Source organism: Natator depressus, chromosome 14 (assembly GCF_965152275.1).
Source record: "Natator depressus isolate rNatDep1 chromosome 14, rNatDep2.hap1, whole genome shotgun sequence".
In the NCBI taxonomy this organism is placed as follows: Eukaryota; Metazoa; Chordata; order Testudines; family Cheloniidae; genus Natator; species Natator depressus.
Window position 1 is genome coordinate 38610672 of NC_134247.1, and position 21284 is coordinate 38631955.

Consider the following 21284-nt stretch of genomic DNA (forward strand, 5'->3'; position numbering starts at 1 on the left):
AATATCTATAGCCTAACAACACTCTTATATGGCGTTTTTCCTCAAAGCGCTTTACAAAGGAGGTACAGGAAGGGTCTTGACCTTAAACCTGAATCTGAGCCTGGGTTTATTCTGTGGTGTAGAAATTAAACCCCACCAAATGAGGGTAGACCCATCCCCACCCCTGTATTCACTCACTGTACCCAGCATACCGAACATAGCCGTTGTGTGGATAACTTACCCCATATCTCGATGTCTGTATTCTGACCGGTTAAACTTTTTCCCCCAGTCGGGGAGTTTGCAGATTATTATGTGATCCTTGTTCCACCAGCTCCTAAATCGAATTTTGTACCCCTTGATAATCTGTATCTTATCCCCTGACAACCAGAAACTTCTATGCTTGAACCCTGTACCGTTGATTATTTCAACATTGTCTTAATAAAATTATTAAACCTGTAAAAAAAAAAAAAAAAAAGAAAGCTGCCAAGCCCACTCCCAGCATACATCTTTGTGTATGTAATTGCCTATTCATTTCTTTAAGTCGCCTGTTGCTTGCTTGGGGGCTCTGCTGGGGAGTGGGGATGCGTGGCTTCTGGGGTGTTGATGGTTTTTTGTTTGTTTGTTTTTAAATTCCCGCCAGAGAGCGTGATTGGCTCCCGGTTGGGCAATCTGCTTTACAAGGCTGCTTGCTGGGTCTGGCAGGAAAGGAAACTTACCCTGTTAGACTGTCTGCCGGGAGCCATGGCTGCAGCCGTGAATCCTTTGAAGAGCCTCCGAGAGGAAGCTACTTGCTCCATCTGTCTGAGTTTTTTTAAGGATCCAGTGTCTTTAGATTGCGGGCACAATTTCTGCCAAGCCTGCATCACCCAGTGCTGGGAGGGACCAGATACAGACACCTGCTGCCCTCAGTGCAGAGAGACCTTTCCCCAGAGGACCCTCAGGCCGAACAGACAGCTGGGGAACTTTGTAGAAATCGCCAAGCAGCTGAGTTTCCAAACAGCGGCAGCAGCAGCAGGAGGAGATTTGTGCAATGTGCACCAGGAGCCTTTCAAACTCTTCTGTAACCAGGACCAAATGCTCATCTGTGTGATCTGCAGGGAGTCCCAGGCTCACCGCGCTCACAGGGTGGTCCCCACAGAGGAGGCTGCCGGGGAGCACAAGGTAGGACACAGCTGGGCCCCGGGCTGGGAGCGGAGCTGCGCCCCCCCGGGCCGGGAGCGGAGCCGCCCTCCGCCCCCCCCCCAGTGCACCCCTATTTCCTGCGCCTGTGTGTGGGTGGCACTCCCCTTCCCCCTGTGGGGCCTGGCCCAGGCCCCACCATGGCCCCCCGAACTTTCCTCTGCACTCCCCTAGGGGGGCACACTCCGCATTTTTTGGACCACTGGTCTAAACAGTCAAGGTGGACAAAGTGCAGGAGAGGGAGCGGAGGTACAGGGAGGCAAAGGCTGGGGATTCACAAAAGTACTTAGGTGCCTAAACCCCAGAGTGAGGTGCATAAATCTGGGGTTTAGGCACCTAAAATACCAGTTTTAGGCTCCACTGCAATCCCCAGAGCTACTGCCAAGCCCTGTAGAAGCCCAAACTCACTCAGTGCCTGTGTGTTCAGGGTACAAGTTCTCTCAGTGCCTTGGTTTCTGCCTCTGGGCATGTGCACAGCTGCCCCTCTAGAGGCTTCTGGCTGCCTATTTCCTGCCAACCCATGAGCTGGGTGAGGACAGGTGTTCGCCTGTCTCTCCCACCTGCAGGGCCTGATCTGCTGGGCACCCTCACAGACAAAGTAATGGGAGGGACAGAGAGGCACAAAAGGGGCAATGACTTGACCAAACTCACAAAACAGCTCAGTAGCAGAACCAGGAATTAAACCCTGGCCTCCCAATGCCCATCCTAGTTCTCTAGCCACTAGACAACACCACCTCTCATCACTCCTGCAACGCACTGCTTTACAATCGCATTATAAACCTCTGAGCACAGCTGAGTTTCGACAGAGCTGGTGCTTGGCGTAGTGCCCAGCTTGAGCATTTCCTATCTAATGACCGCTGGCAGCTTCCTGGAAGCAGCGGTAAGGTAACCTTGTCAGCAGCATTCTCAGTGGGTTCGTTTCCTGCTACTTTCTGAAGCATAAGATGCACTGAAAGATTTCTGCTTTAAAAAAACAAGGTTAATCTGCTTAATTTTTTTCTCAAGGTAAAACCAGGATGACAAATTCCTGTTTTCCCTGGCTTGCTGAAGGCTGGTCACTTTGCTGCTCCTGAAGCAGAGCGGGGAGTCAGGGGAGGCACAGCCCTGCATGGCCCTGCCCACCCACCACCCACAGGTGCCCTCTTTCTTCCCGCCAGTATGCTGCATCTCTTCCCCCCTGGCCAGGCTGGAGTTAGTGGGGGCCTGCCCTGCGGCCCAGGACTGCGGGCCGCTGGGGCCGGTGCTCATGCCACCCGGCGCTCCTGGGGCTGGGGATGCTGAGGGCTGCACTGCCTGGCGCTCTGGGGCGGAGGGGCTGGCTGTCATCGTGGGAGGCTCTGGTGGGGGCCTCAGGCTGAAAGGGCTGGACTGGCAGACAGCCTCCCCGAGCCAGTGATTCTCATCCCGCCCATGCATACTTTGGAGTTTTGCTTTGGGTTTATGCGTCCATTTGAACCACAAACTCGATGCAACGTTCTAGGGCCCATGAAGCCCAAGTGGACTGGAACCTTAAAAAGCCTGTTGGACAGAGCAATCCCCTCGGGGCAGAATCCGCTGTGCTGTACGCCACTCTAGCTGTAAGGACGAAGTGGGCTGTATTAGTGCCACAATAAGATTAAAGGAAGAAAATGGCTGATTCCCAGGACCATGTTGAGTCTCAGTACTGGAGCACCTCGGAAGTGCTTCTTTTCCCCCATGCCAATAGTTATGAACCTTGGGAGTGTGTTGTATTTTTAACCAGGAGTCCCTTTCTCCCAAGTGTTCATTAGGCTCCAGAGTTTAATATACACTTTTAAAAAAAGTGTTTTAAACAACTCTTACCAAAACTCCCTTCCCTGTAAGTTGCTCGGCTTTAACTCTCTGACATCCAGATCTCTTCATATACCGTTCCCTGTCTTTGTATGGGAGCAGGACCCTCTAGTCTACACTGCTGGAAAATGGATACAACTTCAACCCATTGCCCTGCAGCACTTGGAGGATTTGCTGGAGGCAAAGGGCTGTCTGGACCAGGGGCTCTCAAACTGATGGCTGGGACCCCTCAGGGGGTCATGAAGTTATTACCTGGGGGGGTCACGAGCTGTTAGCCTCTACCCCAGACCCTTCTTTGCCTCCAGCATTAATAATTGTGTTAAATATATCAAAAAGTGTTTTTTAATTTATAAGGGGGGTTCGCACTCAGAGGCTTGCTCTGTGAAAGGGGTCACCAGTACAAAAGTTTGAGAACCACTGGTCTAGACAAAGTCCCTAATCCTCTACATCAAGTCTGGTGCCCCAAGGCCTCTCTGTTCCCTGCCAGCATGACACATACAGCATAGAAGGAAAGCAAGTAGGGCTAAGACTGGAGACTGAGTTGCCCAGCTGCCATGAAATGAATGGAGCTGTGTTTTTAAATCCTTTGTGTGGCTCTGCAACACCTCACCTTGGGTGAATTACAGAATAAGATCCTCAGACCACATTTTCAAAAGCACCAAACTTCCCTTTGTTTGTTTTTTAAACCTGCTGCCTATTAATTTCCCCTGGTTCCTGGTATGTGAAGGGGTACATAAACTTCCCTATTCGCTTTCTCTACACCATCCAAGATTTTATAGACCTTTCACATCTCCACCCCAACCCCAGTTGTCTCTTTTCCAAGCTGAACACTCCGTCTTTTTAATCTCTCCACATATGGAGGCTGTTCCATACTCTTAATAATTTTTGTTCCTTTTGCTGTACGTTTTCCTATTCAAATATATCTTGTTTGAAATGGGGCCAATAGAACTGCATGATGTATTCAAGATGTACCATGGATTTATATAGTGTCTGTCTTCTTATCTATCACTTTCCTAATGGTTATTAAAATTCTGTTAGCTTTTATGAACAGATGTTTTCAGAGATGACTCCAAAATCTTTCATGAGTGGTAAGAGCTCCTTAGACCCCGTCATTTTATATGTATAGTTGGGATTATGATTTCCAATATGCATTACTTTGCATTTATCAACAGTGAAATTCAGCTGCCACTTTGTTGCCCAGTCACCCATTTTTGTGAGATCCCTTTGTAACTGTCCTCGGTCTGCTTTGACTCCACTACTTTGAGTAATTTTGTATCGTCTGCAGACTTTGCCACCTCACTGTTTACCTCCTATTCCTGATCATTGATGACTATGTTAAACAGCGCTGGTCCCAGTATAGATCCTTGGGGGACCCTGGTATTTACCTCTCTCCATTGTGAAAACTGACCACTTATTCCGATCCTTTGTGTCCTATATTTTGACCAGTTACTGATCCATGAGATAAACAGTCATGGGATAAGAGAGAAGGTTAATTTCCTTAAGAGACTTCAGTGTGGGACCTAGTCAAAGGCTTTCTGAAAGTCTAAGTACACTATATCCAGTGGATCATCCTTGTTGACACCCTCAGAATTCTAATAGATTGGTGAGGCAGGATTTCCTTTCACAAGAGCCATGTTGATTCTTCCCCCAACAATCGTGTTCATCTGTGTCTGACAATTTTGTTCTTTACTATCGTTTCAACCAATTTGCCTGGTGCTGAAGTTAGGCTTTGTCTGCAATACAGCCTATGTCGCCCAAACTTACGTCGCTCAGGGCTGTGAATATTTCACCTTCCTGAGTGACCTATGCATTCATGTGCACAGTGCTATGTCAGCAGGAAAGCTTCTCCCGCCACCATAGCTTCTGCCACTCGTGGAGGTGGGTTTATTATGCTCCCGTCCGCATAGAGCGTCTCCACCACATGCCCTGCAGCGGCACAGATGTATGGGTACAGCTGCAGCGCTGTACTTATCAACAAGCCCTTAGGCTTACTGGCCTGTAATTGACAGGATTACAACGGGAGACGGGGCTGATGAGGGGAAGAGATTTGAAACTGGAATCTCCCACCTCTCAAGAGGCAATTGTGACATAGCCATGAGCACCATCTGTGGGACCGCCTGAGAGGGACATGCAATGTATATACATTGCTTCTGTGAGACAGACTCCTCAGCTCCTGAGCCTCCCAAACATTGTTTTTCTTGCCTCAGGAACAAATTCAAACCCGACTGAACACCCTGAAGCAAGAGAGAGAAGAACTTCTGGAGTGGAAACAGGATGGAGAGAAGCAAAGCCAGGAATATCTGGTAGGTTCCCATTGTTATGGTCCAACAGTTGCATCAATCAGAGTTGGTATCTCTCTGTGTGGGGAGAGTGTCAAGCTTGCTCTATACTCAGCAGTGCCTGTCTTAGCTATGGCTACATCTACACGGCACAGCCCTGGGGGCAACCTGTAAGGACTGTGTAGTGACACAGCACAGTGAAAAGCAGGCTGTGTCCATGCTGTGGTGTGTAGCTACAGGGGTGAATGAAAGGCTCCAGCGGGGGAGGCAGCAGAGCCTTTTCCTCTGGTGGGGAAAGGCTCTGGCACTGGGGAAGCAGCGGGACACTGCAGTGTAGATGGGGGAGGCCCTGCTTGGGGGTGTATAGAGCCCTGTGTGTAGGGTTTATACCCAGAGGGTTCAGGCATATCGTGACTCTACTTGCTTAAGCCATGCCTTGCCATCTACACTGCTATTTATGCCCATGTTAGCAGGGGCATATAGTGTACGTCCTCTACACACCGCTGTAACATCTGTGTAGTACAGATGTACCTCAAATCACTTTTTAAAGTAACGTCTTTATACTGGTGTAAGCCTCTGACTTGCAAACATTTTAAACCTAATTTAATTTGACTCTAGTGTGGTGTGAAGGGTTCACCTTGTCCAGTTAAACTGAGATAAAATGTGCTAACTAGGAGCAAGGTCGAGCTTAGATCGGGGTTAGCTGTGATGTATTAGGTAACCTCAAGCACTTTGCCTCTTGTAGACTCACCCTTTCAGGGTGTGATCCTGTTGGTCTTTGTTGTTCATCCCTCTGGGCTGATTCCTCCACTGGCTTCCAGCTTCAACTCTAAGCACTGATCTTATTCCCCACACATCAGTGGGTCCAAATCGACCTACAAACAGTGATTTGAGGGGAGATTTTTTTCAAAGGCACGTATGGTGATTAGGTGCCTAATTCACATTAACAATCAATAGCACTTACAAAACAGCCACTGGGTACCTATCTCTGAAATCCTCCCCCTGAATCTCCATCTATAACCACCAGACACGACTGGTTTCCTCTGGGACAATGTAATTAACAAAATGCCAGATGAAACATGTAAGAGCTGGAGAAAATGCATTTTGCACAGTATATGTTGTAACTGGTGTTTTGTGTGGGTAACCAGCAGAACTTTCCTTCCGTCTTCTCCACAACTCTCTGCCAATGTATTTCTGATTCTGAGTCAGACACCCCCCCCCCCCCCAACCTTTCTGCTATTGGAACAATCTAGATGATCAGCAGAATACTAAGCCACTCAGACCTGAAGACTCATCATTCTTGAGGTATTGGGTGACATTTTCAAAAGTGCTTAAGTGATTTTGGAGCCTAAGGTTTACAATTTTGCAAGTGGTTAAGGGCCAGATTCTCACAGGTATTTAGGGGCTTAAAATGCAGAGAGAGGCCTAGTGAGATTTTTCAAAAGCAACTAAGTAGCACCTGACGTCCTCTGTAGTCAAGGCGTCTTAGGCACCTAAGTGATATTGAAAATCCCTCTAGAGGCTTATATGCCTCTTTAGACACCTAAATATCTTGTAAAAGCCGCTCCTTATACCTTTTTTTTAAATGGGTTTCAGCTCCTAAATGATTTTGCTGTTTCTGAAAATTTACCCTCAGTTCTATTTTCAAAAGTCACTTTCAAGGAAACTTCGGCTCCTCAGCACCAAAAGTCACTTTGAAAATGGGAACTGGAGGCGTAAGTCCCCAAGACACTTGGGAACGTATTGTTCATTCAGGCCAGCTGAGACTGTCAGGCATGTTCTCCTGAAATCTCACCCGTGTGTTTGTAGGTGAAATGAAAAGAGGGCTCTAAGAACTGTTCCCTGACTCTCCCCATGGCCCTGATAGGCTGTCCAACTTTCTCATTTGTGAGAACTGAATGCTGGAACCTGCCCCGTCCCATGCTCCACCTTTTCTCTCGTGGCCGCGCCCCACACTCCCAGGGCCGGTGGAAGGCTCTTTTGCACCCTAGGCGAAACTTCCATCTTGCACCCCCCTCCGCCCTGAGGCGCCCCCCCGTGGCAGCTCCCTGCCGCCCCTCCCCCACCCGGATGTGCGGGCCCCCCAGCAGCAGCTCCCCGCCACCCCGTCTCCCCTCAGGGAGTCGTGCGGCAGCTCCCCCCCTCCCCTCGGCCCAGGGAGCCGTGCGGCAGCTCCCCGCCCCAGCTCACCTCTGCTCCGCCTTCTCCCTGAGCACGCTGCCGCCGTTCCACTTCTCCCGCCTCCCAGGCTTGCGGCGCCAATCAGCTGTTTGGAGCCGCTAGCCTGGGAGGGAGAGAGGCATCGTGGGGCGGTGCTCAGGGGAGGAGGCGGAGCAGAGGTGAGCTATGGCGGGGAGCGGTTCCCCTGCGCGGCGCTACTCCCCCCCCACCCCCCGTTACTTGCTGCAGGCGGCCCTCCCCGCACCCCCCTGCCCCAGCTCACCTCCGCTCCCCCGCCTCCCCGGAGCCCACTTTTGGCCGCCCCCAACCACTTGGTGCCCTAGGCGACCGCCTAGTTTGCCTAGTGGTTGCCCCGGCCCTGCCCGCTCCTCTTTCCCCCTCTCTCTGTCGCTTGCTGCTCTCTCCACCTCCCTCCCCCTGCCAGCTGAGCAGGGCTCTAGCAGTGTGGTGGAGGTGCCTGGGGCAGGGCGGGGGAGGGATAGAGGGGTGATTGGGGCAGGACAGGGGAGCTGCCCGTACTTCTCTCCCCCCAGAGCCATCCCTGGGTGCTCCTCCAGGCTCCCAGCAGCAGCTGCTGTTCTTCCCACCCCCTGGTGGTGGAAGCCAGTTACTGTGGGTAACCCGACTTCTAACGTCCAGTCAGCAGTGCTGACCGGACACTGCCAGGTTCCCTTTTTGACTGGACTTTCTGGTTGTAAACTGGACATGTGGCAACCCAAGTCCCTGACCTGTCCTTTCCCTGTTTGTCTCTTCATTACAGGGAAAGATAGAAGCTCAGAGGCAGAAGATTGTGTCTGAATTTGAGCAACTGCGGCAGTTGTTGGAGGAACAAGAGCAACTCCTGCTGGCCCAGCTGGAAGAGTTGGACAAGGAAATTGTGAAGATACAGGATGAAAATGTCACCAAACTGTCTGAGGAGATTTCCCGTCTCAGTGACTTGATCAGTGAGATAGAAGAGAAGTGTCAGCAGCCAACGAGTGAATTCCTGCAGGTGAGACAGTTAGAGACACCCAGATCCCTTCCCAGGGAAGGGAGAGATTCTGATTGATTAGCTTTGGAGTTTATTAAGTTCTTGGAGAGCTCCCACTCCACAATGGAGACTGTCAGCGTGTCCTTTAGCAAAGCGAGGGAAAACAAAATGTGACATTTCTAATATTTCCAGTGTGGAAACAGCTTTGCTGTTTTAAAGCAGACATCTCAGGCCTTTTTGATACATCCTATATAAGCCCCTTCGTTTTCAGTTTAAACCAATTTTTACCAAAAAATTTCTGGGTTTTACAAAAAAGTATTATTCAGGTTTTTCTGATTTTCATCCTACTTTTGTATCATTCAAATATATATAAAAAACTTGTTTTATTAAGAAAATACAATACATTGCATGAGATCTCTGTATTCCGATAATACATTAATCTGTGTGTATATGCAAAGCTGCCTGCTGAAGTAAGAAGGTATTGTTCTAGAAGATACACACAATAAACCAACAGGCACGCATGCAAGCTCTGAAGTGCGTATGCATCTGAACCTACTGATAAATCTCATGCCCACCACGTACACATTTCAAACTGTTAGTGGACAATGGGTTAAAGATTTGACACACTAAAATGGAAAAAAATGAAAATCTGTATCAGAATACATTTCAGAACACAAAGAAGTATTCAAAAGGGTTAAAGAAACAAAAATAGGACAAAAGGATGAAGTTGAGTGTATGCGCTGCAAATGGTGTGGCCCAATTATCGAATGTGAATATTTATAGGCTAATCGTTCTAAGCAAAGCTTTTGATACGGTCTCCCACAGCATTCTTGCCAGCAAGTTAAAGAAGTATGGGCTGGATGAATGGACTATAAGGTGGATAGAAAGCTGACTAGATTGTCGGGCTCAAAAGGTAGTGATCGATGGCTCCATGTCTAGTTGGCAGCCAGTATCAAGCGGAGTGCTCCAAGGGTCGGTCCTGGGCTGGTTTTGTTCAATATCTTCATTAATGATCTGGCGGATGGCGTGAACTGCACCCTCAGCAATTGCACCTGCAGATGACACTAAACTGGGAGGAGAAGTAGATACACTGGAGGGTAGGGATAGGATACAGAGGGACCTAGACAAATTAGAGGATTGGGCCAAAAGAAATCTGATGAGGTTCAACAAGGACAAGTGCAGAGTCCTGCACTTAGGACGGAAGAATCCCATGCACTTCTACAGACTAGGGACCGAATGGCTTGACAGCAGTTCTGCAGAAAAGGACCTAGGGGTTACAGTGGACGAGAAGCTGGATATGAGTCAACAGTGTGCCCTTGTTGCCAAAAAGTCGAACTGCATTTTGGGCTGTATAAGTAGGGGCATTGGCAGCAGATTGAGGGACGTGATCATTCCCATCTATTTGGCATTGGTGAGACCTCATCTGGAATACTGTGTCCAGTTTTGGGCCCCCCACTACAAGAAGGATGTGGAAAAATTGGAAAGAGTCCAGCGGAGGGCAACAAAAATGATTAGGGGGCTGGAGCACATGACTTACGAGGAGACGCTGAGGGACCTGGGATTGTTTAGTCTGCAGAAGAGAAGACTGAGGGGAGATTTGATAGCTGCTTTCAACTACCTGAAAGGGGGTTCCAAAGAGGTTGGATCTAGACTGTTCTCAGTGGTACCAGATGCCAGAACAAGGAGTAATGCTCTCAAGTTGCAGTGGGGGAAGTTTAGGTTGGAAATTAGGAAAAAAAATTTCACTAGGAGGGTGGTGAAGCACTGGAATGGGTTACCTAGGGAGGTGGTGGAATCTCCTTCCTTAGAGGTTTTTAGGGTCAGGCTTGACAAAGCCCTGGCTGGGATGATTTAGTTGGGGATTGGTCCTGCTTTGAGCAGGGGGTTGGACTAGATGAGCTCCTGAGGTCCCTTCGAACCCTGATATTCTATGATTCTACACCAGTAAACTGTTCGTTCAAATGAAACGTTTTATTTGGGGATTACAGATATATTGTTTTCTTAAACTCAGGCGAGGGGCATTGTGCTTTGAGTTCTGTTTTAGTTCTGCAGAAAACCACAGGGATGAACGGAATTCAGAGCATTAATGTACTGAATACTTTTTCTCCCTGTCTTTCCATCCACCAAAACAAATCCCGATATTTACCCAGAAAACTTAATAGTTTTCTGCACTGATTTTCACCTGTTTTTATTGTGGTAATAAACACTGATAAAATCCCAGGAAAAATTAACTAAAATAAAAACTGAAAACGAAGGGCCCTAATGATATGAAAGCAATAAAAGGCACAACTCCACTTTCTAGGAAGTGGGAGATTAGGAAAGCAAAGTTCTTAATAGGCCCTGCAAAGAAATGGGAATGAATCCAGCTTCCAGAATTGCTGAGCAGAATTGCATACATGGAGCTTTTAGACTGAGAAAGGCAAACGCTCTGGACACAGCAGTTGCATGTGGCAGTCAGGGATTCATGCGTCTGATCAGTCTGTTTGAGCAAATGCCATTGGCACAGGCAAAATAGAATTTAGAAGGAGAAAACCCACAATCATGGTGTGTGCTTAGGGGTCCCATTCCATTGAAATCTGTGAATGGACTTTTGAAGTTGCTAACTGCAGGGAACTGGATCTTGAGCTCAACTAGGGATGGCAAAGCAAGTCCCCTGCAGAGCAGGAGTGATCCCCATCTTGTGGCATGTGGGACTGAACTCTCTTTCTCTTTTCTAGGACATCAAAAGCACCTGGAGCAGGTACGTGACTCCTTCCCACTCCCCCTCACGCGTCGTGATGCTAGAAGGGGATTGTCCCCCCAGGGTCAGATTTTGCAGGGCATTTAAACACCTGAGACGTAGCTAGGCACTTGGTGGGGTTTTCCAAAGCAGCTACGCGAGTTAGGCACCTCCCATTGTGATCAGTGGCAGTTGGGAGCCTGACTTGGTTAGGTGCTTTTGAAAATCCCAGGAGGCACCTTTAAAAATCAAGCCTTAAGTGACTTGCCCGAGGTCATGCAGGGAGGCTGTGGCAGAGCAGGGAGTGGAACATAGGTTTCCAGAGTCCTACAGCAACCCCTTAACCACTGGAGCATCCTTTCCCATGAGATTAGGCCCTTCTCTCTGAGGGGCAGCCTGTGGACCACTTACTCTCTTTAACTGCCATTGGAGGATCTAGGCATTTAAAAACTCCAGTGAGGAGATGAATTGTCTCACCAGTGGGAGTTAGAGGCTCTCATTGAGCCCACAAGAGAGCAGCCTCTGGTAGCTCATTCTCAAGAAAGAAAAGATTTAGGGTGTTTCCCCCCTCCCCTCCAGGTGTGAGAAGGTGAAGTTCGAGAAACTAATGGCTGTGCCACAGGATGTGAGCGAGAGAGTTGGCGTCTCCTCCCAAAGAAATGTTTGTCTACAGGAGGCTCTGAAGAAATTCAAAGGTAACTTAACAGATATTTGGGCTCATGATATGGTGATGGCACATCAAGATGTGCCTCTGACTGTGGAAGGAGATGGACTCTGGCCTATTAGTTCTCAGCTCGTCACAGCTAGACGTCTTTGGGTGGGATGGGGAGGGCTCAGGGCTGATGCCAGTTCGCCAGGCCTCCACTTGGATTGTCTCAGACCCAACCATGGGTGTCAAAATTGGCCACTCAGAATTTCAGAGACACACAATCACCAGATGTTTTAGAAAATGTTGAATTTAACCTCCATGGCTGGGATTTTCCAAGGGACCTAAGGGATTTAGGCCCCATCTCTCTGTGACTGTCAATGGGAGTTGGCCACTACGTGGCCTCAGCCCTTTTGAAAATCCCAGAATCTGTACCTCAAGTTCCTCCGTCTTGAAAAAGGAGGAAATAATGGCCAACCTACCTTGTTGTGCTAATTAGTGAATGCCGCCGAGTGCTTTGAGATCGTTGGAGTAAGACAGGAGATGGAGAGGTGCAAGATATATTTTGGACGATGATTTCACTTTAGTTTGGTCTCACTGGAAAGGTCTCCCCATTCCAATCTGCCTCTCGTTCTACGGTCTTTTCCTTTGGGCTCTCTCTCAGAATTACAGCACGGTTCCATGTCGTGCTGCGACAGCCGTGTCAGCCCCAGGATATTAGACAGGGTGGGGGAGGTCATAGCTTTTATTGGACCAACTCCTGTTGGGGAGAGACAAACTTTTGAGCTACACGGACCTGAAAAAGACATCTGAGTAAGCTCCAAAGCTTGTCTCTCTCAATCATGGTTAGATTAATTAGCGGTAGGAATGTCACCAGAGTCAGACAACATGAAATCACCTCTCTTCCAATCCTTCCTTTCTCTTGAGACCCGGCCCTATGAACTGAGCTCAAATGCAGAGAGAAAGGGTATGGGATAGATTCACAAAAGGACTTGGGGTGGGCGGGGGTCTACTTGCCATTTTAGGCACCTAAATCCCAGAATCAGACCACACTGGGATTCACAAAGACCCCCACTCAGCTGCAACCAAACCTTGTAGGTGCCTAAAATCACTCATCACTTCTATTTTTGTGGTAAAAGTCCCCTAGGCACCTATGTTTCTGCTTCTGTGCGTGCACTCTGCAGTTCCAGTCCAGCTGCCAAGACACCTAAGCCCCAGAGAGATACACGAACTGGGGAAAGAAAGGGGTTCCTCCTTCTAACTCACCTACAGGGCCCCAATCTGAGATGCCTGCTCTGAGCACACTTACTGACTCAGGCCTTATATGTGAACTTACCCAAAAGAACCAGGCTCTAGGGAAAGAGGAGCTCCCTTATAATGTATAGCTCTGTGATTAGGGTACTGACCTGGGATGTGGGAGATCCCCCAGTTCAAATTCTCTGTCCCCCCGAGGGGAAGAAGGGATTCCAACAGGGGTCTGATATAGGCCTCTCTGTTGCCCCTTTTGAATCTGATCCACTGTGGATAAATAATTGAGCAGAGGGACAGGCTTCTGGGTCTCCCACATCCCAAGAGCATGCTCTAACCACCTGGGACGTTCTCAGGATTTCTCTCTGCCTCTGGCCCAATGAATTATTGATTATCCCCAGTGGAACCTCTCCCACAGGAGAGCATGTGGGCACCCCGCATCAGACAATCCTGCAGCCCAGAGATTAGGGCGCTCCTTGAGAGGAGGTAGATCCCATTTCAAATCCCTGCTCCCTCTGCGGCACAGGGTTGACTTGAACCAGGGGTCTCCCAAAGGCCAGCTGAGTGCTCTAACCACTGGGCTAAAAGTTATGAGCAAGGTGGGTTTCCTTCCCCCCCGCACAGGCTTCTTACCAAAAAATGGCAGAGGTGCTGGTCATCAAGAGAGGGCTCGCAGCTGAGAATCCCACGCTGAGGGAGGCGCCTACAGTGCTGCCCAGATTCGGTCGCCAAACTCCCTGAGAGGGCCGGGGCTTAGCACCCCCCACACCTTGGCATTTCCCACTGGCTGGCGTAAGCAGGGAGTCGCCTAGCATGCTGGCTTTTATGAATCTCACTCCAAGGTGCATCTCTCTCCCCATTCATGGTGCAGATTGCCTGGGTGTCTGACTCTGGCTTTGTAAATCACAGTGACTTTCTAAAAAAGAAAAGGAGTCCTTGTGGCACCTTAGAGACTAACCAATTTATTTGAGCATGAGCTTTCATGAGCTACAGCTCACTTCATCGGATGCATACTGTGGAAGCTGCAGAAGACATTATATACATGGGTTGGGTGTTGTGATGCTAAGCGTCGGCTTGCCTAAGTTTCTTTGTGAATCCAGCCCCGTTTTCATGAGGCTATTTTCCCACAAGAAAGGGGGAAATCACCTCTCCTCTGATCTTTTCTTCCTCTAGAGACCCTGCCCTATCAACTGAACTTTCTGATCTCAAAGGCAGAGAAAGAGGGTAAGTTTTTATAAGGATATTTTCCTACAACAATTATTAATTAAAATCTCCAGATTAATTTTTTAGAAGACACTTCTGAATTCAAACAAGAGAGGTTTCCATCAATACAGAGCCATGGATTCCAAGGTTAGAAGGAACCATTACATCATAACGGCCAGACTGGGTCAGACCAAAGGTCCATCTAGCCCAGTATTCTGTCTTCCGACAGTGGCCAATGCCAGGTGCCCCAGAGGGAATGAACAGAACAGGGAATCATCGAGCCCATCTCCCATTCCCATTTAGTGATGTATGAACGTGCACATACTATTTACAATTGGAAAGTAGGGTACATTTTTTAGGTCCAATAATCAGCCTTTAGGGCACACTCAGGTCACATTTTTCTGCTTCTCTCGGCAATTATAAGGACTAGAAATTTGCTCTATTTTTATTTTTTATATGAAAGACAAGCTTCACTGCTGGAAAACGTCATTAACGCAGAGTGCAGGTTGACCATCAGTGCCTTGTACTCTCCCAGAACGTGAAAGGAACCCATATTTCAACCTCTGAAAACTGGGAAATAAAGAGTTAAGGAAGCGTCTCCCACCAGTTCCTGTGCTATACTTCCCTCTCAGCCTAGCGTCAGGAGCATGGACTCACGTGCTGGGCTCCATCCATCCCCAGCTGGTGGAAGGTCCCTTGGTGGGAGACCATGCTAAGGCCAGCACTGAACCAGGCAGAGAATCAGGACTGCAGCGGCAGTCAAAAAAGCAAACAGAATGTTGGGAATCGTTAGGAAAGGGATGGATAATAAGACAGAAAATATCATATTGCCTGTATATAAATCCCTGGTATGCCCACATCTTGAATACTGCGTGCAGATGTGGTTGCCCCATCTCAAAAAAGATATATTGGAAAAGGTTCAGAAAAGGGCAACAAAAACTATTAGGGGTATGGAACAGCTGCCATATGAGGAGAGATTAATGAGATTGGGATTTTTCAGCTTGGAAAAGGGACGACTAAGGGGGGATATGATAGAGGTCTATAAAATCATGACGAGTGTGGAGAAAGTAAATAAAGAAGTGTTGTTTACTTCTTCTCATAACATAAAAACTAGGGGTCACCAAATGAAATTTCAGAGTAGCAGCCATGTTAGTCTGTATCCGCAAAAAGAAAAGAAGTACTTTTGGCACCTTAGAGACTAACAAATTTATTTGAGCATAAGCTACAGGTCACTTTGAGCTGTAGATCACAAAAACTTATGCTCAAATAAATTTGTTAGTCTCTAAGGTGCCACAAGTACTCCTTTTCTTTTTTCAAATGAAATTAATAGGCGACAGGTTTAAAACAAACAAAAGGAAGTATTTCTTCACACAACACACAGTCAACCTGTGGAACTCCTTGCCAGAAGATGTTGTGAAGGCCAAGACTATAACAGGGTTCAAAAAAGAACTAGATAAATTCATGAAGGATCAGTCCATGAATGGCTATTAGCCAGGATAGGCAGGGAGGATGTCCCTAGCCTCTGTTTGCCAGAAGCTGGGAATGGGCAACAGGGGCTGGATCACTGGATGATCACCTGTTCTGTTCATTCCCTCTGAAGCACCTGGCATTGGCCACTGTTGGAATACAGGATACTAATAGCCATTGATGGATAAATTCATGGAAGATAGGTTCATCAGTTCAAGGAGTATTATCTCTCCCTGGGGGTTGGTGCTCCCTGTGGTACTGGGAATTGTCCCTTTAAGTGGTTTGGCTTCCCAGACAGGAAGGAGGAGCATAGCAGAAGCTCTGTGATACAGAACCCTGGATAAAGAGGGTTTCATTCAAACATCATGCTCCCAGCAGGATTACTGAACACCACACTTGCAACCGTGTTGTGTCCCCGTCCTTGTCCCATGAGCACCACTGCAGGCTGGGGAAGGGGCTCTCTTCTGATCTCATAGTTACCTATCTGGCCCCCCACAACAGCATTTGAATACCTGGCATCTTTTATGCCCATTTGACAAAAAGGGAAGCTGGATTGCAGAGAGAGGAAGGGACATGCCTGAGGTCACACAGCATGTCAGCAGCAGAGAGGAATAGAGCCCAGGAGTCCTGGCTTCTAACCTCTAGACCATGCTCCCTCCCCAAAATGAGTGTAGTGCATTGGATGACTGTTACACATCCCTCGGGTGTGGACATTTAGTGCCACCGAGAAGTCGAATTCCCAGTTCACCAGATAGCCCAGTGTCTCTCCAGCAGGGCTGCTCGCTACTTTCTCCTGGTCCAAGCGGGTGGAGGGGTTCTCACCCCATGTGCTGTACTCTTGGGCTGGGGACTTTCCACCAGGAGATGGGGGAGGAATAGGGCAGCATGGAAATGCATGAAAAGCTGAAGCTGGTGTCCCTGTTAACGTCCTCTGCCTGGTGCCTGCTGCCTCCCCTGCTCTGTTCTGTTGCTGGATGTGGAGCACCCCCAGCAAGGGCGAGGGATCGGGGGAGGAGACCGAGATCCCCTCTGCCATGGATCCACAAGATTCATGCTGCAGCCCCCGCTTTGGAACAGTCTCTGGGAGGAGCCTCTTCGATGGGCCAGACCACCACCATCAGCCCCCTCTTCCTCCAGGGTAAGCCATGTGGCTTCACCCACGCCTTAGGCTGGACCTCTGGGCCTTCAGCTCTCCTGCCTGAGCTGTGCTCAGTGTGTCCATCTGAGACAGACCGCTGCGGGAGCCCTCTGTGATCTTAGGGAGCAGCACAGCTCTGCAAGCACCTGCAGTGACACTCAGCCACCGCTGTCACTGTCAAGCCCCTGGGGTTATTAGTCCCCTGCTCTGCACCACAGCCCAGGAAGACCTTGGTTAGCTCAGAGAAATGAAGGTTACAGTATAGTCCATTCTGGGGAGCCGGTGCCCAGCGCTGCAGTGCAAACCCCGTGGTTGAAGCTCTGTCTCCCTGTCCATCTGATCTGCTTTCTCAGACTCCCAGGTGTGCCCCCCACCATAGGTGCCGATTCTGTAGGTGCTCCGGGGCTGGAGCACCCATGGAAAAAAAATAGTGGGTGCTCAGCACCCACCGGCAGCCCCGTGGATCAGATCCTCCCCCTCCTCCCCTCCCACCCGCTGGTGGCCCTGCCAATCAGCTCCTTCCCCTCCCTCCCAGTGCCTCCTACCCACCGCGATCAACTGTTCAGGCAGGGGGAGGAGCAGGGGCAGGAAGAGGCAGGGTAGGGTGGAGACTTGGGGGAAGGGGTGGAGTGAGGGTGGGGCCTGGGGCAGAGCGAGGGTCAAGCACCCCCCAGGAAGTCAGCTCCTCTTCCCCCCTACTGCTTCCTGCAGCCAACACGTAACTTCCGCTTCACCCCTCCCCCACCTTGAGTCCCTTGTTCCCGAGCCGGGGCGATGCAGCTCAGCCACAGAGGCGGGGAAAGCCGTAGCTCTCCGGGTTGCTGATCGTTATGTTTCTATGGCCGGGCAATTGGATTTGCCATTGTCTGCTGTGGACCTCAGGCCCCAGATAGTGACGTGGGCAGCTTAGCCTGCCCTGAGAGCGAACACCCCCATTTCACCCACTGGGTAAAAATGCTGCATATTGGGAAACTGAGGCACATATAGGCTTCATAAAATATTGCAAAAAATCCCAGTTTCTCACACCCTCCTAACAATACCTCCTTGTTGCCTGGCGGGAACCATGGGGAATTTCCTGCTCAGCTTCAGCCAACAGGCAGCTCCCCAGGACTGACACTCGGGCCCACCCCAGCCAGCCCGGGGCTACTGGGGAGCCTGAGAAATGGTCCTAGCCTCCCCCAGGGCTGAGCTCTGCCTGTAAGGGTCTGTCTGCACTGCAGAGTGAACTCTGGGGCTCAGCTCCCAGGTTAGCCTGGGCTGGGTGCAAGGAGCCATGCTGCTGAGCCTGACCTCACTTACTGGGTCCTCACAGGTGCTGCTGTGGCTCTAGGACTCTGGGAGCACATCCCCTGGCTGATGAGCTATTCTGAGTTTCTTTCCCAGTGATTTGTGGGGTACCCGGTCTGTCTTTCACGGGGGAATTGGGGGAAGGCACTGGAGGGCTATTTTCCCTCAGGTCAAGCTGGCAGTGGCGTTAGTGGGGAGGCTTTTCACCTTCCTCTGCAGCATGTGGAAGCGGGTGACGTGCCAGGATTATCTGGGGGTATCTCACCAAATCATTTCCCTGCATTGCCGGGGCCTCAGGCACTGGTGACCCTCAGTGCCTCCTCTTCTCTGCCTGTGGCACATCATAGCACGGTCGGCTGTAGGCTGTCATGCTTTGGGCTAATGTTGGTTGCTGGGTTAGGTGGGTGCTGGGTGGGGTTGGTGGCCTGTGATATACGGGGGTCAGATTAGATGACGTGGTGGTCCCTTCTGGCCTCAGACTCTCTGACTCTCAGCACTGGAGTGGTTTAGCCTGCACAGAGGTGCCAACTTCCCCAGTTCTCAAGGGGGTGCTTGACCCTTGCTCTGCCCCAGGCCCCACCCCCACTCCACCCCTTCCCCCAAGCCCCCACCCCGGCCCCATCTGTTCCTGCCCCGCTCCATTCTGCCCCCTTCCCCTGCCTCTTTCTGCCCCACCCCTCCATCCCCCAGAACCTCCTGCCCACTGCTGAACAATGGATCCGTGGCAGGAGGAAGGCGCTGGGAAGGAGGGGGAGGAGCTGATCGGTGGGTGGGAGGTGCTTTGGGTAGCGGGGGAGGAGCTAATCGGAAGGACCTGCCGGTGCGTGCTGGACACCACTATTTTTTTTCTGTGGGTGCTTCAGCCCCGGAGCACCCACGGAGTCGATGCCTATGCTGGGTGGAAAGCACCCCTGAACTCAGATGAGGTGTTTATGCATCTGGACAGGAAGGGCATTAGAGTTAGCAGCCGAGTAAGCGCCTGGGTTAACTCTGCAGTGAGGACAGACCTTAACACTCTCCTCCTGTCTCTCTCTCCCCTCATGCAGTGCAGGCTACTCCGGATCCAGACCTGGAAATTCCCTGTTCCGTCGTGTCCACAGATGAGAGTGTGATACAGAAATACCAAGACACGGGATATGTAGTGACACAGAACAGTTTTTACCCTGCTGCCTGTGTGCTGGGCTATAAGGGCTTCACCTCAGGGAGATGTTACTGGCAAGTGGAGGTGGGGAACAAACATAATTGGGTTTTGGGCATTGCCAAAGAGTCTGTGATTCGTGAGGGAGCGAAAAGCTGTAAGCCAGAGGAGGGGATCTGGGCTTTGCAGAGTACAGGGAATGGGTACTCAGCCCTCACCTCCCCTGAGACTGCTCTGGCCCTACCTCATAGGCCCAGTAACATTGGGGTTTATCTGGATTATGAAGGGGAGAAAGTTACATTTTATTACGTTACAGCTTCTGGCAGAGAGCCTATCTTTACTTTCACATCTTCTTTCACGGGGAACATCATCCCCTTCTTTGGGAGCCGGCATGTAGAATTGCAGAGTAGGAACAGATATGGTCACTGGCCGGCATATCATTAAGACCTGTGACAGAGGAGCAGGGATCACTCAATATGAGATATCTAAAGTAGAGCAAAGACATAGGTAATATATAAATTACAGCTATCACACTTTGCCATTCTAATCACAGTCTTGCCAGCCTGAAGCATTCAAAAACTGTGTCAGGCCCCCCAGAATCATGAGATTGGCTTAAACTTCTTTTTAAATATTGTGTTATTTTGTTTGCCTTCTGGTTTCCCAGCTTTTGGGGTGTTCTTGTTTCTGATTTTCAGTCTTTGCTACACAAACACGAAGGCTGGAAATGTATCTGTAGTATAATCTGAGGTTGCCTTGCAAACTATCTACTCCAGCTGCTGGGACTTTAAGAAAAACACCAAGTGCTGCGAGACTCACAATAAAATGATGAGAGAGGACAAGACTGACTTGCTTAGCATTATGCTGGTGAATGGAGTTTCCCAACCCTCTTACATGCCTGTCTCTGTAACTCTCTGATCCTCCAGGGACACAAAAACTGGCCAACCGGCAGACACCAGGAGCCACTCTCAGGGTCACAGCAGAGCCAGCCTGTCTTAGGGCAGGTCTACACTTAAAATACTGCAGCAGAACAAATGCACCGGTGCTGCTCCGCCGCTGTAATGCTTAAGTGAAGACGCTCCTATGCCGACAGGAGAGTTTCTGCCATCAGTGTAGTTAATCCACTTCTGAGAGAGGCGGTAGCTATGTCCAGGGGAGAAGCTCTCCCGTCAACATACTGCTGTCTACCCCAGGAGTTCAGTCGGTACGACTGCGTTCACTGAGGGGTGTGGATTTTTCACAGCCCTGAGCAATATAGTTCTACTAATGGAAGTTTTTAGTGTAAACCTGGCCTAAGTTCTCACTCATTTCAGATCATCCATCAAAGTCCTCTGCTTTTTACTTCTGAATATAAAAACCATAGTGGTGTTTCCCTCTCCCTCCAATTTCCCAGCTCAATGCTCCTATTTTGCTCTGTTTAGTTATTTGGATGCTGTAGATTCAGATGAGTAAATTCACAGAATAAAGTTTATTTCTATCTTCTGGTCTTGGACTTCGTCACAAGGGTACTAGATCTGTACGGCTCTGCCCTGAAAGGCTAGACAGACCCACCAGCAAATGCCTTGAAGGGGCTTGAAGAAAAGCAGCTGGGTAACTCTAAGCGAAAGCTCTAAAAGCAAAGCTTGAGGAAAGAGTAAATAAAATCAAAGCATCAAGCGATGCTTTCCCCGGGCAAGAAAAGAAGCAACAGCATCCTTGCTGTGAAAGAAATCTGTTGGCAACTTCTAGCTGCTGAGGAACAGAAGGAAACTGGCAATAAAGTAGCCAGCTCACATCATCAACTGCAGTAATATTATGGGCTGGCACCTGGCCACACCACGGTGCTGCAGCAGCGTTTCTTTCCCAAACCAAATTATCCCTTTTTCTTTAAGTTCACATTCGCAGTCTGAGTGGCTAGAAACCTGATCCACCACCTGAGGGCAGAGGGAAGCATCAGGGGTACAAATCTGGAGTCATTTGGTCAAGGGGTGCGTGAGATGCAGCCCCTCCCAACACGAGCTGTTTCCAAAACTGAGCTATGCCTGGAATACCAGCAGAATCCTGG

At 49.6% G+C, this 21284-nt stretch overlaps 1 protein-coding gene across 1 annotated transcript; it reads left to right on the forward strand.

Annotated features, from left to right (window-relative positions):
* The first annotated feature begins 656 nt into the window (after positions 1-656).
* On the forward strand, positions 657-20908 carry LOC141998450 (zinc finger protein RFP-like). The gene is made up of 7 exons (XM_074971287.1): positions 657-1140; positions 5175-5270; positions 8188-8418; positions 11115-11137; positions 11696-11811; positions 14184-14234; positions 19152-20908. Exons 1-7 carry the CDS (start codon positions 721-723, stop codon positions 19685-19687), a joined length of 1473 nt encoding a protein of 490 aa, XP_074827388.1. The 5' UTR covers positions 657-720; the 3' UTR covers positions 19688-20908.
* Positions 20909-21284: the final 376 nt, after the last annotated feature.